Source organism: Lottia gigantea (genome assembly GCF_000327385.1).
Source record: "Lottia gigantea unplaced genomic scaffold LOTGIsca_58, whole genome shotgun sequence".
Classification (NCBI taxonomy): Eukaryota; Metazoa; Mollusca; class Gastropoda; family Lottiidae; genus Lottia; species Lottia gigantea.
The window spans coordinates 1,456,134-1,475,369 of NW_008709979.1; the positions used below are offsets into that span (position 1 = coordinate 1,456,134).

At 33.8% G+C, this 19,236-nt stretch overlaps 2 protein-coding genes across 2 annotated transcripts; one reads left to right on the forward strand and one right to left on the reverse strand.

The window, feature by feature from the left end:
- Window positions 1-9,159: 9,159 nt before the first annotated feature.
- Window positions 9,160-9,702, forward strand: LOTGIDRAFT_127530 (hypothetical protein; the record flags this gene model as incomplete). The annotated part of the gene is made up of 1 exon (XM_009063546.1): window positions 9,160-9,702. A coding segment is annotated over one exon (543 nt), but the record flags the coding sequence as incomplete, so codon positions are not given.
- Window positions 9,703-14,774: 5,072 nt separating this feature from the next.
- Window positions 14,775-17,418, reverse strand: LOTGIDRAFT_166485 (hypothetical protein; the record flags this gene model as incomplete). Its single annotated transcript, XM_009063547.1, has 2 exons — window positions 14,775-16,352; window positions 16,585-17,418. 2 exons carry the CDS (start codon window positions 17,416-17,418, stop codon window positions 14,775-14,777), a joined length of 2,412 nt encoding a protein of 803 aa, XP_009061795.1.
- Window positions 17,419-19,236: the final 1,818 nt, after the last annotated feature.

A 19,236-nucleotide genomic window follows, 5' to 3' on the forward strand; every position in this document is an offset into this window, starting at 1 on the left:
TTGAAGTACTAAATATTCTAGAAGTATCTATCCATAAAATTGTGTTGTTAACTACTTCTATCCCACTTAGTCCATAATGTGTATTATATTCGAAAAGTGTAAAACATATTATAACCTATCACTTTATTCAAAAGCATGCTTTTATTCAAAATTTGGCAATGCAATTGTAATTTATACATATAAGCAGGTAAAGGACATGTAAATGCATTAATAAGTAAATAAATACATGTATAAAACGGTTATTTTGGGCAATGTCTTAAAGGGATAGACGGGCCATTTTGGGGGGTTCATTTGAGTCTTGACTGTATGTAAATAGTATTTAAAAGTACTAGAAATGTACGAAAATCGCGTAATTTCTTTTTAAAATAACTAAAACTAGAGCCACTCGTGGCACAGAGTGGGACTTTGCAAATGTGGCAAAATGCAAAAGACCCCGAAAAAATCAACCTTCCACGATAATTAGATCAAGCGCAAGAACAGTCTAAAGTTGAGAAATTTTCATTTTTTTAGAAGATTCTAATACCGGAAGTAGACGTCAGACCTCACAAATGAAAGTATCAGCAGATAGCCAACGTCAATGACCTTTGATCTTGTAAAATAGAAGGTCTAAAAAGATCAAGATCAAGAGATATACGTCATCAAAATTTCTAATTGCACACGACTATAAAACCGGAAGTTGACATAGGACAGCAAATATGAAAGTACAAATAGATAGCCAATGCCAATGACGTTTGATCCTACAAAGGTCAAGGTCAACAAAGGTCAAGGTCAAAAATTGAAAATTTTGAATTTCCAAAACCTGTTCCTTTTTTTGAACTAAGAAGCGGAAACAACCGAAATTCTAAGACAAAGTGGCTCACAATATGAGGTAATTGTATGCAAAGTTCCATTTTGAACAAACGTATACTTTGCGAGTTATGCTCCTGGCCAAAAATATCAATAATGAGTAATATAACCCAGATGTGCCACGCCCACCTTAATTGTTTTTGCATAGGGTAATTGATATTCCAATTGTTATGTTGTGTTTTAAATTTCAAGCTTCTACATTATTCAGGTCAAAAGATATAGGTCAACAAATGTCAACAAAGGTCAAAATCGAAAAATGAAAATATCCAAATGTTAAAACCTGATCCTTTTTTGGAACTATAAAGCTGAAACAACTGAGCTGTTAACACAAACTGGCCAAAAGGATGAGGTCATCGTGTGCAAAGGCCCTTTTTTAACAAACGTATCCTATGCGAGTTATGCCCCAGCCCCAAAATGTAAACAATTAGTAATTCAACCCGGATGTGCCACGCCCACCCCAATTTTTTTGTCATAGGTGAATTCATATTCAAAGTGTCTAGTTGTATTCCAAATATCAAGGTTCTACATAAAATAGGTCATAAGATATACATACACCAAGATCAAAATGACACAAATATGGTAAAACAAAACTCAAATTTGAAAAAATCACCAATTTCAATTTTGCTTTAAAAAAGCAATTGTTCTATATCTATGTAAAGTGCATGAAAAGCACATTAGGAAACCGAAAAAATTAACCCTCTAGGTTAATTAGGTCACGTGCTAGAGCAGTCCAAAGTTGCGAATTTGGCTTTTTACGGATAGCTATAAAACCGGAAGTACATGTTGGGGGTCAAAGGTCAAAGTATCAAAAGATAGCCAAGGTCAATGACCTTTGACCCTATAAAGGTCAAGGTCATCAAAGGTCAAGGTCGCGTGATATACGCCATCAAATATTGAAAAAATTCAATCGCAAATTGCAAAAAAGCAAAATCGAAATTCAAAAATCGGCTTCCTGCGATCTTTCTTAATTTTTATGTTCTTTCATTTGACACCAAAACTTTGAAATTCGGTTCAGCCAAATTGGCTGAATAAAAATCGAAGAGTTTCAGGAAAATCAAAATGGCGGCCAAAGTATCACTTCCGGTCGGAATTTTATTTCAAAATCGGCCATAGATTTTTATTTTATATCGATCAACGAAATTCCGTTTATTTTGATAAATTTCACCGGAAGTTATTCGACAAATTCGATTTTGGACTTCAAGTGACATTTCGATAACAAACTGGGACTTTGCGGTAGCAAAGTCCCACAACTAGGAATTTCTTATCTTATTTCCATAGATGTCCTTACTATATATGGAAGTGTCTCAAGAAAAGACGACTAGTCTTTTGAACTGATAACTTTTAGCGGATAATTCTGAACACACGTGGATTAGAAGCTCAAATTGGTTAAAAACATATGGCGCATCTGCCACCTTAAATATTAGTTGTCCAAATACCTTATTACAATGTTGATATGATTATGTTGTCGTCAAATGTGTGTCAATATTACATGTTACTGTTCGGTCCGCTCTTGTACTGGTCCACAATATTGTGATCGAAACAGAAGCTTCTATTTGTTACGCATTAAATACCTTCAGAAAAACTTCAATTCTGGCGTTTTATCTATGGACTTTGCTTTAAATGTGAAATGGTGCAGAAAAGCAGGACGTAACACTCCATTCATTTCATTTCATTTTGAATGTGAAAGAGGTTGCACATTATGTTGATCCTAATAAAAAAAGAAATGTTACTAATATTCTTTCGATGATTTCCATGAATATTTTTAGTAGGGATACTGCCCGTGGCTTGGCTGGACATGCGAAAATCGACTTCTTACAACGATAAAGGATACAGATTCAATCAGAATCATAGAAGATATATGATCTGCGTATCAATGAAATCTTGAATGATTGAGACTTGCGTGATTTTGTCGATGTATCAGGTTCTAATGCCAAAACGAACGCAACCTAGTCAAATAATTAATATTTCGATCAAACCCTGTATAATTTAAAATATTCGTAGTCTTATGCATAAATATTCATTTATATACTCCTATAATGTTTTATTCACGTATAATCTCAGTATCGAAGTACTTGAACTGTCAACTGTGAGAATGACGCTATGATATCGTTTATAACTAGATTATCAACAAAAAGGACATCTGGTGAATCTGTTTTAAATATGAATTTCGCGATTTTTTGACAGTTAGAATTTTGTTAAAAAAGTATAGGCTGTTACCACAATTTCAAAACCCTACTCACTAGGGCATAATATTGAAGATGAATTCAAGCGGTTCTAAAATGTTTGATTCCATCTTAAATTTGATTATACACTTACAAGGTTCGCTGTATAAACCTGACCTAAAATTAAAGGTCCGTGCTGTAATCGTAAAACGTATTCCTTCTATCGCTCTTTTGCGATTTTGAGATTCTATTATAGATTGATCAAGGCTTTGATGATTAACATCAGTGGTTTTGATCTATGATTATTTTCAGATTGGAAATAATATTTTCAGATAGTTTTGCCCTATTAACCTTGATATTCAACTTTGAGCTCGACCCTTCGGGATGACTAGGCCCTTCAACACTTGAATAGGAAATAATATGAATGTATAAACAGTACTTTGAAATTTCATATTTCACCGAAAAGAAAATATACATCGGTTGATATCCCAATCTCTATGATTTTCCGAATACAAACAACGTTTCATGGAAATGAGTGAAAATACAAAGAGGTGCCTAAATACCTGGTGTCATATATAACATAACAGGATCCTTATATAATCCGATAACTCTAAACGGTACATGTTCTCTGCTTAAATAATCCCTTAATGTAGTAAATATACCGATGAATTAGAAATTAAAAAATGCGTCTTGAATATGACCAAAACTACAGCAACTTGTAAAATTATATGACAAGCGTGATGATTTGATTTTCTCTTTTATATACAGCAAGATTTCGCTTTCGTCAGTATATGGAGAATACGTGTCTCAATTGGTTCGTCACGCAACAGCTTGTTCTTTCTGCGCTGATTTCTTTGCTAGTCGAAGCAATTGACATCTAAGCAAGAAAATACAGGGGTACTCTATTCACAACTTCCCTAAAGTTGCGGGCACACGAGCGGTCTTGGTCGGAGATTTTTGTCCCCGACTCGAATCTTGAGTAAAATCTCGCGTTTGCCCGTGCTTCCACGACAAGATTATCGTGTCGCCGACAGGATTTATAATATAAAACAAGTTTGATAATTGTCTCCGATAGTTTTATCGTCTGCAAGACAGACTGTTATCATCCAATCAGAATCATTTTCCTTTCAATTGCATGCTCCGCACGTGATTATTCACATGGTGGATTTTGATTTTTGTCTCCTCGTGTTCCCGTGCCAGTCGTTTGAACTCAAGACATGGGTCTAATCGGCGACAAAAGTCTCCGACCAAGATTGCTCATGTGCCCGTAGGATGCCATCCAAAACTAACGAAAAACATAAAATGACACGTTTTTACTGTCATCGAAGATGTTTTTTTAACGACTAACTTTGTGTTTGGAAAAAAATAATATAACATTTATGATCAGTTCCCTTCCGAACTGTTAAAATCAAACACATGTAAACATATTTTCATCAGCTACCCCCCTGCAACTTTTGTGAAGGTTCTGATGTGATAAGGCGTACTTCGCAATTAGTGACGTCAAACTCAGACGTCTGATTGAAAATTGGAATGGTGTAAAATTACAATCCTTTCAAAGATATTTGTTTAATGTTTGATGGGCTTATCATTTCTTTATCAACGGCGTAGTATTTTGGAAGCGTTGACACATTCGAAAGCAACGCACTCTTATGTTTTTGATATCCGTATGACACGATGCCAATTTCTCGGAGGTGGACAATTTGTTCTATTTCTCAAAGTGTTGTGTCAGGTATGTTTAACAAATGTTCAGTTTTCATGTATCGCATCATGCATATTCTGATGGAAAAAAAATTGCACTTAATTGCCGAAGTCATGAAATACATTCATACATAAAACCAGGGGCAAGTAAGTAGGTAGCTTGCCAAACTTGCCCCTGCCAAAATAAACTTGGCTTGAGCTTAGACTATAGAATTTGACTTCAATAAATAGTACATTGTTGTTTTTTAACAAGTTCTGGTAGTTTTTTTTGTTTTTTTTTGCCAGAAACATAAAATGTTATTCACATATCACATAATATCATTTGACTGACTATAAATTCTTGGACCCCCAATAATCCTCAGAGAAACGCTTTTTAAGTATATAATTGAAATGGCATTTAAAATATTCTTCACAATAAATATCGCACGCAATTCGATGCGTAACCTATTAAAATAAAACATACACACTCACAGTTTGGCTTCATTAAATAATTAATCCATTTATATTAACCCTTTAAAAAACTATTAAAATGGAAACTGTAAGAAAAACAATAACACGTGAGTATTGAAAACATTATCACGTCAGTGACGGTGCAAATGAATGTCGAGGTCTAATTTCATTAAAATTTATAGTTGATGACCTTAGAAAATAGTACAGTTCGTGAGGAACATATTGTCACATTGTTTTTTCGTAATAGCCTCATCAGACAGGAAACGTATTCTTACTACGCTAGTAGCGTGATGGCTCCCAATTGACTTGAGGGGCAGAACACAATATGTTCGCATATGTCGCAGGTTGATAGCGACTGGTGTGAAGTTTTTTAATTTTATAGGACTTCTGCTTTTTACTTCACGATTGCCGGTGCCCAAGCCGGTGTAACGGCTTCTCGAGAGAATTAGTTCATCGTATAATCAAGTGACATGCAAATCTGCTGCTCATATGTCATCAACAGCAGTGTAATCGGTCTTGCACCATAAATAAACCGTGTACAGTACTAACGATCCGCACTGCAAAACCAAAGCCGAAATCCAAACAACATTGGCGAAACATTAATAGTAGCTAATGAACTTTTCATATGGGGAAGTAAATCAATCATAAGTGTGGAAGTATTTCATAATGAAAAGTGGTATAAGGTGAACCAGTTTAGTAAGTCTCCTCTTATTCCAGCTGCACTTAGCTTACGCCAGAACGCTCCTACCAAGCCCACGGTTAGAAATAAGATCGTGCTTAGTTCGTAATAGTCGTGGCGAGAGCGCCGTGGGAACGCAATATGGTCACATAGGTCGAGGAATGTGGACGAAAGTTTACGAATCTGTAATTTTACGTTTGTCTGCTAGACGACCTAGTACATTTTTTAATCGCCGTATGATTGCAAATGGTCGAAATCCATTGACGAAGCTAATAACACATTTTATAGTATACGGGACCTTGGTCTATTGTCCCATTTAAACGACCACGCACATTTTAGCCCCTCGACGTGCATCATTTGAGGGTATATTCGAGGGCGTTTTCGAAACCTATGCACGAATGAACTCAACAAAATTATGATGTAACGTAAATTTTTTTTAAATGATTTAAAGAACAAAGGGGCCGTTTTGACGGAAAAATATTCAACATCTTCTTTGCGAAAAAATAACGAGACCGAACTGGTATATTAAATAGCTTCTAAATTACTCTTTCTTTAGCTTCTAAATTTGTAGTTCATGTATACAGTATATGCGATTATTATTCGTGGGAAACCTCCTTGGACATATGATATGAACTTTATGTAAACTTTACTTTAAATGTTTGCTATTTTCCTTAAACATACTTAGACATATACATGTATTATATTTCAATTTACAATATTTGATATTTGCTTATCTCATTTGTTGCGATAGTCATTTAATTCAATATGCATTTTGTTTGTAAATAAGATATATAAGAAAAGTAACAGAATGAAGAGAGCTAGAAAAATATAATATGCATGAAGTAAATAGATGGTTTTCATCGTGAAAATGAATTATATATTTTCAACAAGTAAACTCATAATATAAAGGAGTATTCAAATATATTCATTCGAAATTAGTCAACTCTGACAAATATCCTAATATGAAATATTCTCATACTTTTATTATCACTCTTATGACACTAATAGTAAAAGCTATGAATTTAAAGATCTGTCATGTATGAAAGTTATATTTTCTTCAATGAGAAATCTTCCAAAAGGATGTTATTAAGGTTTTTCAATATAGGCTACGTATTTGCGATTTACATTTTTAAAAAAGGGGAAAAATAACATAATTCAAATCTCCCCAAGTCTTTTAACAATTAAATTACATATCCTTTACGACACTTTAACTCCCTATTGACACTATGGAGATTTTAAGAAAGTTCACACAATAGTAAAGTAGGGTAAGGAGAGTTGAAAGTGTTGGGATGTAAACATTGTTTTCTTTTTACAAGGTTCATCGCTCTACGTTCAACACTTCAAAACAAAAATAGGTGAGGGTGTCTTTAAATAGAGGAGATCGAGTTTACAAGATTATGGATACTAGCTTGTGGGACACGAAAAGTTAGAAAGGCAGCACAAATTGAATCTCAGTGATATCCATTTACACTTATAAAATAAGTATCTATTGGTATATTTTGTGAGTGTGCTTATCTAAGGTCGTATCGTCGTATCGTCGTGAGAGTCTTTCTGACGATTGCCACCAAATAAATGGATAATAGGCATTGTCCATTTATCTTTGGTATTCATTATAATAACCATCAGACAATATTTAAATTGTATTATATCTTTAATGAGATAATGAAAGATAACAGATTTATCATGTGATATGTTAATGAATATATCTAATTAACATAATATCCCTTATTATAAATGAAAGCTCGCTAATGGCAATATAGATTATGACCTTATCAGATAACAAGCTTTCTCTAGTTGAAATATATATACCTAATGTAAATGTTGAAATTGAGGTGTTCTGACTTACGGCAATACCTAGAATTTAAGAAATATATTTTGTGATAGTTTGGTTATGATATTATCTCTTTCTATATCGTCATTAGTTTCCTTATTCAAGGTGTGGGAATATTTTTCGTGTTATTTAAGTGAGTCGCATCGCTTTCGTGTTCGTAGTTATATTTTTAAAGCCTTTTAGTTTCTATTCAAGATTATTGAAGTGGAACGGAGAACATCAAAGTATAAAAATTGATTGATTGACATGTATGATGATATAAGTAGTTTACTTGTCAATGTATAATAGACATACCTTGCACTAGTTGTTACACTAAGCAATATGTTCTTTGTTTTCGGGGAACTTGCAGGTCAACTGTTATACTAGTCGTGAGACTAGATAATATATTCCCGGTGGTAGACATTATATTATTTTAAAAGTGAGGAGAGGTATGGTTAACACAATTTTTTTTTTATTAAAATTAAAAGATTCTTCTTCGAGCAATAAAACTTTGACCTAATAATGGTTGCTATTCACACTATTCCATCTTTGTTTTGCAGTTGATCGATGAATTGGTTACCTTGGAGTAATGAAATATCATATCTGACCAAAGCTGGCGAATAGACAAAAGAATAAATACAAAGAATAAAATAAAATTGTGTTAACTGTGTGGTCATGTTTATCTTAAACCACCATCTATAAGACACAATCATTTTACAACGTGTTCTTTCAATACACTACGACCAGTCTTTATTTGACTGGTTTAAATAGTGAAACACAGTCACAGAAAAATACCTTTCCTCTCATATTTCAACAGGTGACAAGTTAAATACTAAGGGGTTATATAGAATGTCCTGTGGTGACTTTTAATATATTGCCTTGGACACATTAACCTTTTAAACAAGTGAATAGTATTTCAGTGCACACTGCTTCATTTGATGACGTATGTTGGTATGAAAACAATGATTATTTCGACAAACAAGCTGGAATGATGGAAAATATTTTAGTGAAAAAATGCTCATAAGGAAATAAATGAAACGGATAAGGAATGTTCGATAGTCATAAAGATGGGGAAATTGTGTTCTAGATCGTGTTTCAACGCATATATACTATTATCATTATTATCCCATATAACAGAACTAGGTTTCAATATCTATTTTGCCTATACCCTTTGGAATATAGGTGGTGGTCGTGTCTGGTTCAGTCTAACAACTGGATTGATCATAATTCCATTAGTCAGTGTTCAACTAGCATCCGCCATCTTTTATCTTCAACGACAAGGTGATTCCACAACGTTATGGCGTCATGCATTAATGACTTTTATACATGTGGTTCAATTAGGATTCTGTTGGCGCCACATTTCGATCTTAAAAGAACATTTCGTAGTTATGAAAAAGAAAAGTTTATCTGAGTTATTTCTGTTGAGATTTATGTATGCTCTAACTTCAGGATTGCCCTTGTTACTTATACATACATATTTATTTCTTAATGAGTCTCCGATATCCAGATCGTGGATGTTTTGCGTTTCTATTAGTGTAACATTATTCTCGTCTGCCTGGGCTGTAGCTAGTTACAGAAGAAAATATAAAACATGTGAATCAGATATGTTAGTCATTACTTGGCCTGGATCTGTGTTTCGTCTTGTCTGGAGGATAAGTGAACTAGGTTCTCGAATTATATCATTAGCTTTGTTTGCTTCACTTTACAAATATTGGATTTTTCTTGTCATATCATTCCATTGGATTACAATGTGCTTGTGTGTGTGTACTTCTGTTATTTCAAGTGTCAGTGGAACTGGATTTTATCGAATTATAAAAGGGATGGTTGCAGCTTATGTCTATATTTTCTGTTTCGTGAACATCAATAGAGACAATGCAGCCTTCCGATACACATTATTCTATATCATAATGTTCTTTGAAAATGCAACGTTGTGTGCTGTGTGGATGTTTATGGTACCTGATGTTCAAACAGGTTACAAATATTTATTGATATTTATCACCGCAAGTTCATTTTTCGTCAGTGTTGTAGCAATGTGTATTTATTACAAATTTTTTCATGTTCATTGCTCTGATGTAAGTAATGATGTTAAATACGGAGCATCTGACAGTGAGGAATGTATCAATTGTAAACTTAGTGTTTGTGTTAAGCATAATAAAGAACACCAAAGGCCTTTCAATACGGGTTGGTTAAGTCAGTATGACCAGCGTCTAATTCAAGATCAGTATTTCAAAAATCTTCTACAAGACTCATTTGCGGAATCATCTGTACCCGGAGATAGAAATTCAACGATCAGCACAGCCTTATCAAATCCAAATTTTGACGTCCGAAACTTAGAGACAATGTCCGAAGAGGAAAGACGCTCCGTTATCAGTTTTATATCCTCTGGAACCTACGTTCACCGGCGATACATGGACCAACAGTATCATTTTCATTGTGACTCGTGGTCTGAATATAGCAGTGACTCACATAGTATTGGCCGTGATAGGTTTTCAAGTACTGGTAGTGATACTGACTCTCTTTCGCAAAATTGGGAAAATCAAGTACCGAAGACATTATTAACCGACAGCTGGGAAGGAATAGATGGCAAAATTCAGAACGCAAGACGGACACCATTATCTCCTGATCAGTGCAATTCGCTTTTGAGAAAAGATTCACACAATTGGTATTTGGACGATGGAAATGCTATTCAAGGTAGGAATCTGGAATGGTCACGACTTCCTGTCACTAAAATCACCAGACAAAAATACAGACCTCAAACCGAAAGCGACACAGATTCATGTTCATATCGACGTCCAGTTCGTAAGAAAGGTAAAACCACGACAATCAAACCTCGTAAAATTCAAATAAACTTGAACGATGTTGACGCTAGATCAGAGAAGGATAAAAGTGCAAATATAAACAGATTAACAGGAGAGAAAAGAAAGAAAATTACGAGACATGTGCAATATGTGAATGATGACAATGTCTACATGGAAATGAAATCGCCTGTTAAATTATCGGCAGTTTATGAAAACGTTGCATTTAGAGACGACATATTAACACACCCCAAGAAAGTATTCGACGTGAGACGGGATAAGGGCGATAACCCCAATGCTCCTTGGTATGCTTGTAGTGAATCTGGAGATAGTGCTTTACCCACCGAAACATTTAGCTCTAGTAATTGTGCTGTAACTGACATAGACAACGAAAGCCAGTCAAGTATTGAATTAATGATATAGTGCGTTATATATCTGGCATCCATATTTGACCACGTAGATATAATATATATGGGGCTTGCAATTGTGAGTTACCAGGATATATTAAGACAATAAACGGGTCTCACCATCATATAAACAAAATCCCATCTAAACCTTTATACTCACAACATGAAATAATTATTTCAGAGAATTCTTGAACATTAATTATTTACTTTACCTCATAAGTTATTATAGGCCTATTGTTACATATTATACTCATCTGTTTAACTTTCATATTTTGAAATTATCCTTACACCATTACGTAGAAGAACAGTTTTGTACAAATAAAATCTTTTTGTCCAGTTGAATGCATTATATTGTATCGGGTAGAAATACAGGACAAGAAGAATGAATATTCATATAGTTCATCAATATGAAGCTTGCCTAAGCCATAGTTTTTGTTTCAAAAATTTAATCATGGGTCTCACAACCAGACAACACAAAAATACACCTAAATATTAAATTCTATTATACGAACGAATCAAAAGGAATTTGTGGCGTAATGAAGTCTATTATTGTAAGAAGTGTTATTCAAAATAACATGATGTTCCAAGATCGATACCGATCACCTATAAATACCACCTGGTTGTTTGTGTTGCTCTGAATGCTTAGTGAAATGTGAATTACTGGGATATTTGGTTGGATTGAGGTAGAATTTGAAGTACTCGTACCACTATTCAGATTCGATTTATCTTTTGTTTTTGAGAAGGTGGGCTCGGATCGACTGGCGATTGAAAGCATATCATCGAATTCGTCGCAGTCATGGACAAAACTCTTATTAAGTCGCAAAGTCGACGTCACAAAACCACCCCGCCCTTCTGGAGTGAAGACGATATACAAAGCAGAAGAATCGATGACTCGCCAAATGGAAACTCAAATAGGCTACATAATACTTGGTTAACGAAGCTCCCTCTATTTGACGTTCACCTGAATAATCCTAACATCTAGAATATGCAATGTAGTTTATTTTGCTGTGGTCTGAAACGAGAGTTGCGACCCACTTTCAAAGCCATAAGTCCCATTTAACTTAATCAAGCAAAGAAATATTTCTCTCCTTTTATTTATTATGTAAAAGCAAAAATACACAAAGAAAAATATATATATATATATATTATTTGATTAATTAGCCCTTCTTACACCTAAAATTTAAAGAATATCAATAACTGGAGTGCGCTAATGATTACTATGTACACGATATCTAGAACAGTAAGACGTAAAACTCCATTAAAATTTGTCCTATAGAGACCAGCAAGCCAAGAGAAATCTTCAAATAGCCATAGCGTCGAAGGTATTACCGAATTATCGCCATATATGGAAGATCGAACAGACCAATATTAAGGCGTCTTAATCTCTACTGCTTCATTTGTTGGTCATTTTCGAGATTTATTTTACAAAATGATCATTAGTTCACCAACATTTCACCAAATACATGATACATTAGAAATTTATTTGTTGAAATATTAAGCAATATTTGCTGGGAATGATTTTATTTGTATTTGATTTAATGTAACGAGACACTTGTGTTTTTTAATTAAGCTTTACAATTTTTACTTGAAAAAAGAACGAATTTTGATTTTTATGATCTAAAAGAAGAAATGTCAAAAATGACCAACAAAATGAAGCAGTAGGAATTAAGCATTACGGACTAAGTATTAAGGATTAAGACGTCTTAATATTTGGGCTGTTAAGTCTTCCATAGCCACACAGCCATTATATCAATATACAAAGTGAGAAAAATATCTGTTGATCAACTTGAAAACATAAAAATTCGCATGAAGTGATGCACATCATGCAAATCGGGCAACTACAAATACTTTTAAGCAAAATACGAACATTGGACACTTTCTTGGATTTTCAGTTGGCCAATCGGTTTTATTAGTTTTTCATACCATTCATTGTCCCAATGGATCTTTGATACTGACCAATTCTCAAACCAAGTGCTATTCTTGCTAATCTATCGAAACATTTTAAATCCAGTAAAATATAAGTGAAAGTTAATAGTTGTATTGGTTTATTACTATATCTATCAATTTAAATACAATCTATAATAAACAATCTCAAGTCTTTAATACAGTTAGATCATCAATTATTTCAATATAAATTAAAGATAGCTTGCGATGCAAGGACATACGCCCACTGGCAGCTGGCAGAAATGATACAGTCTTTAGTGACTAAAGTACGAATTTTCTCATATTGAAGAAATTATTTATGCTGAGTAATTCCACAAAATTTTTTAAAATCAATATCAATAACCCAAATACAACAAACAATTAAATCAAAGTCAATGGCAATAACTCAAAAAATGTTCATCAAAAATATATCATGTTAGAATTTATCTTATCAATTCGAATGATCACTCCAAGTTTCATCAAAATCGGTTGAAAACTGTAGCTTCTATTGTGCTCACAAACAAATTTTGACGCGTATTTCCTAAGTTAATGGCAATAACTCAAAAACATTTCATCAAAAATGCGTCAAGTTAGAACTTGTACGAGATCTTATCAATTCCAATGATCACACCAAGTTTCATCAGAATCGGTTGAAAACTGTAGCTTCTATTGTGCTCACAAACAAATTTTGACGCGTATTTCCTAAGTTAATGGCAATAACTCAAAAACATTTCATCAAAAATGCGTCAAGTTAGAACTTGTCCGAGATCTTATAAATTTCAATGATCACACCAAGTTTCATCAGAATCGGTTGAAAACTGTAGCTTCTATTGTGCTCACGAACAAATTTTGACGCGTTTTTACAAAGTCAAGGGTAATAACTCAAAAACCGTTCATCAAAAATGCATCAAGTTAGAACTTGTCCGAGATCTTATCAATTCCAATGATCATAAGTTTCATCAGAATCGGTTGAAAACTGTAGCGTCAATCCTGCTCGCCAACTATTTTTAACAAATTTCGACGCGTTTTTACAAAGTCAAGGGCAATAACTCAAAAACCGTTCATTGAAAATGCGTCAAATTAGAACTTGTCGGAGATCATATCAATTCCAATGATCACACCAAGTTTCATCAGAATCGGCTGAAAACTGTAGCGTCAATCCTACTCACAAACTATTTTTAACAAATTTCAACACGTTTTAACAAAGTCAAGGGCAATAACTCAAAAACCGTTCATCAAAAATGCGTCAAATTAGAACTTGTCCGAGATCTTATCAATTCCAATGATCACACCAAGTTTCATCAGAATCGGTTGAAAACTGTAGTTTCAATCCTGCTCACGAACTGTTTTTAACAAATTTCAACACGTTTTAACAAAGTCAAGGGCAATAACTCAAAAACCATTCATCGAAAATGCGTCAAGTTAGAACTTGTCCGAGATCTTATCAATTCCAATGATCACACCAAGTTTCATCAGAATCGGTTGAAAACTGTAGCTTCAATCCTGCTCACGAACAATTTTTAACAAATTTCAAGGCGTTCTAAGTCAAGGGCAATATCTCAAAAACCGTTCATCGAAAATATGTCAAATTCGAACTTGACCGAGATCTTATCCATCTAAAGTATCACACCAAGTTTTATCAAAATCAGATAAAAACTGTAGTCTCTATAGTGCTCACAAGAAATGTTGACGGACGGACCGACATATTCATGTGGGTGTATAAAAACTAATTATATTACCAAAACTGACAACAGTTTCTAAGCGTGGCACGAGACCTTGTCCAATGGATTTTTTAACGTTTAACTTCTAGCCTATTAACCCATGCCAGACGATTCTACGTGCTATTAGAAATAACAGACCCGTACCTATTGATCGATATAAAGGAAAGAATACAGATCGTGGGATAAGAAATTGTTCTACACATATAGATATTTATTTAATTAATATTAGCCAGCAGAAATGGATTTCGATTGGGCCACCAAATGTTAATTAACAGATTGCATGTTAAATTTCTGAAGTTGTTGTGTTTTTTAATGTAATCTTGGTGAATGAATCGGCTGGTACAGATTTTCCACATTTCTTTTTCCATTTGTTCCACACTGATCTATTTAAAACAAACGACCAGAGTAAAAAGACCCCCTGCGACCCATTCAAAATGACAGATATATAGTCTAAAACAATAGCATTAACAAAGTTCGACAATAAAGATATAGTCCAAAACACCCCCGTAACTACTGATAGTTTAAGATATATATACACATTGTTTCTTTCGCCGGTTTGCTTACCAACTTGCTTCACACGTTGAATGGAAATAACAGTCCAAATAAAGGAAATAACATTACTCAAAATAACAAAACATAAAGGAATGACAAATGAAAACAGAACTAATACTTTACTTGATAAATAACAAATATTACCGCCATATCCCACATTGTGACCAGACGTGGGTATAACGTTAGCTACAATAGTTGTTATAATTATCAGAATCGGTGTACCATAACCATATATAGAATAGATTATACTTTGTTTGGCAATTCCGTTTGATGAGTGAATGACAAATTTACTAAAAACAAAAACTTTGAGCATATGATAAGAACAGATATTCATCCAAAACAGCATACTTAGCCACAAGAAATGAGTAGTTATGCCTATAGCTTTACATAATGTTACTTGATTAGTTTTATCAAATCCAACCATTAATATGAGCTGTGCTAGGAAAAGGTTGCAGCAAAGGATCAGATTGTTTATTCCTGGTTGTGATCTCATTTCGCCAAATACAAGATAAGTAATAATAACAAGTACGAGTGAGAACATAGAGAGTGAAATACATACAATAGTTACATACCATAATATTACATCAAAACTACCAGTTTCATTAGAAACGTAATACGTTCCATTGGTTCGTGACAGATTTGTTTTCAAGAGAAACAACTCGAAACATACCGACAGTTTATTTTTGAATATCGAAAACTCGCCATTTTTTAGACTGAGAGTTAAATTTAAATGGGGGACGACAGCATCTCCTTGAACAATAAATTCTGATTGGTCAAATTTTATATACGAACACCACAGTTGATTGGATACTGGTTCATATTCTAATTTATTGTAAACCTGCAACTTTACTTCTTCTTTACAACATAAACCAGTATTTTGATCCGGTCTAAGGTATTTATCTGTTTTTTCGGAATACTGAAGTTTATGGAGAATCACTTTGAAAGACACATGCAAATAAGAAAATCTCCAAAATGTTCCACTATTTAAATTTGCAAGTGTTTCTTCTATATCATCTATTAGAATGTCTTGATTTATTTCTAGCCATATGTGAAGATACAGTAAAGAATGGGTAGATTCCGATATCTGGACTGATTCTGCAATATCATAATCTGAGGAACACATGTTTTCTGATGTCGTATACATCATATGACCAATCATCTGTCTAATAATAGGTATTGGATGGCGTGTTGTCATATTCAACTGGACTAAAAGTTGGTATTTATTACCAAGAGCTGTTCTGTTGTTACTCAAACAATATCCATTTTCCAAGACTTTCTCGCTGTAACATTTTACTGGTCTGCACTTATTCTGAAATTGATTACAAAATGTGGAAATGTCATAATAGACAATAAACCTTTAAATTCATTTTCGGTATAAATGTTCCAGTTACATTTTTGTCACTTTTAAACCTTCAAAAATGAAATGGAGTAGGTCTTTCGTAAACCGGTATCTTGGTACCTACCTATAGTTATCGTGCAATGCTCAAAGTTAACTTAAAAATTCGTTGCAAAATAAAGAATTGAAAATTTAAAATACTCACTGCATACATGTCCATCCAAGCTGTTTCACCGTCACATGGGGTTACAGCTTTATTGAATGTATCAGAAAAATCGGTCAAACTTATAAAAGGATTCACTGATTGACTGAGAACTAAAGCTACATCGTCGATATTACATCTATAACAAAAATAGTTTCTGTAGACCCTACCATTCTCTCCGTATACTAAACTGAAATACTTTTCACACAGTCTGGTCAATTCATTCTTTTTCTTTCTGCACGTTGATATTATATCGAGAGATCTGCGAACATCGCACAATCGTAATTCTACAAACACTGGTGGTACATGGTAATATTTACATGAAATATTCAAAACCAAATCCTTACATTCTGATTCTATAGTCCAGTGAGTACAGTCTTTAGCCTTGTTCATTAGGGCACATTCCATATTTACATACGATACACCATCAGCACACGAGACTGGAAAAAATCGAGAGTCACAAAACGCCTTGACAGCCTCAGACTTGAAGTAATAATTTCTCATATAATATCCGTTCTGATCTGTGTTTACATGTAGTAGCCCAATATCGTCAGACGATTCAGGGCTAACACAGTTTAGACCAGGATCAATTTGTTTGGTATGTAAATTATTGTCTATCAGTATATCTATACAGCAATCCCCATATTTTATACAGTCCAAATCACAGTAACATTCCACGCAGTTTGGTTTTACCAATAATGGTTTTTGTTCCCGATGTTTACACTCTGTACATTGTCTGAGAGCACTCAAATTTGGATCAGAATCCCTTTGGTTGTCACGAAATAACACGAAAGAAGAACTTAATGAAATTGTAGTTATAAGAAGTTTAAGAAGCATGGTGTTTCTTAAATACTTCCTTAACGGATTAATTCGGATTCAGATTCAAAATAATGCAAAGACACATTCGTTTTTATTGTATTTCAATCAGCAGTATCATTCAAGTCCGTGTGGCTCTTTTCTTCATTGTTTGGAAGTCAGAGAACTGTGTCAAGTAAAACCTAATGTATTGTGTGAAATCATGCAGTTTACGGATCTATTATTGTAAATGTCCTTTATATTCTTTTCAAATTAGATACGAGTAAAACACTAAAACCTACTATAATGGCGTTACATCCGTCCACTAATCAAATTGCCGATATAATAGTGTGAATATTGTGTATGGTAATGGAATATTCTCTGATGATGGCTGTCGAGTACCAGATTGCAATGACAGGTCCCTAGTCACAAAACAGAATAAACTTGGCAATCAGTAGGCTATTTATACGACAATAATAAGTAAATTAATCACTCTGACCTTTCAAGGAAATTAGAAGTAGTCATTAATGATAACTATTTGGTCATGAAACACCAACCGTTCAATAACTCGCCTAGTTTACAAAATACAACAATCAAGCAGAAGGACGACTGTTTTCGAACTGCTTTTGTTTAAGACATTTCTGGTAGGACCAAACATTTAAACTCGAGAAAGCACAATACAAATGAAACCGCTTCATCAAAGAATTTAATCGCTTCCGGTTTGGTCGTGAGAACCGCCGGGTGAAAATCAGAAATGTCCGCATCAAAACAACAAACAAAACAACAAGTTAATCCAAAACTGGTAACAGAATTTCGAATGTACTCATCTTTTCAAATCAAAAAATCGCCAGTAAGAAATATTCAATCTTTAGATATAAATTTCTTTCAACTGTTTTTTTTTTTAGTGCATGATAATAAACAAATTTGAATGCGTTTTCAAGAGAATCTATAGGCAATAACACATATTAAATATTTTTGGAATTTTTTTTAGATTTCAATAGGGTTCATCTTTTGGTGATAATAAACAGATACACCAAGTTCGTTTAAATCCGTCAAGAATTGTGTCTCCTAGAACAATTGTGGACGGACCGACGGATAAAAGAGAACAAATTGCTTGTTCAATACCTGTTGTTCCTGCAATTTCAGAAAGACGTCACCGGAAATGAGGCTCCCGCAAGACAATTCGTAAGCTATACAAATTGTATTGATGCTATCATGCCGTAATTTGTCTAAATTTAATTATTAAAAAATAATTGATCGCCATACTACTTTCAACCGCCATATTCAGACATGGAACTATCAACATAGATTATTACCACTCACAGTCAAACCAAACAACCTTGAATCTAAACAAGCTTGACTTTGTTAGAGGAGGTAAAATCAAAACTAGGATTATTCGTGAAATATATTCTTATAAGTAATAGTAGACCTATAGTAACTCTGCAAATTAGATCATGTATTCATCCACCATGTAAACAGATAAGCATGGCATACTTTAAAGTCGATGACTGTGTTAGAATTGAAGATGAAGGGCATGAAATTGTCAAATTGACAGAATTTTTATTTCAATTTAGTAATCACATCATTGTTTTTACCAAGATAGTTTTGCTACGTACAAGAACATTTTGTACAAAGGTGTAAGAAGGCTAACCTACAAACCCTCTATTTATTAAAAGAATTTAAGGAAAATATTCGTTTATTGATAGTTGTGTGATTAATAGAATCTTTCATTCGTTGCCAGATCAAACATAAAAATGACTATTTTTCATCAATTTTCAGTATTCAGCCCTTGTAGGCTACCAACGATTTTCGAGATGCCTGATTTAAAGCATTGAAAATTTGTTGTGTACCGCCTCGAGT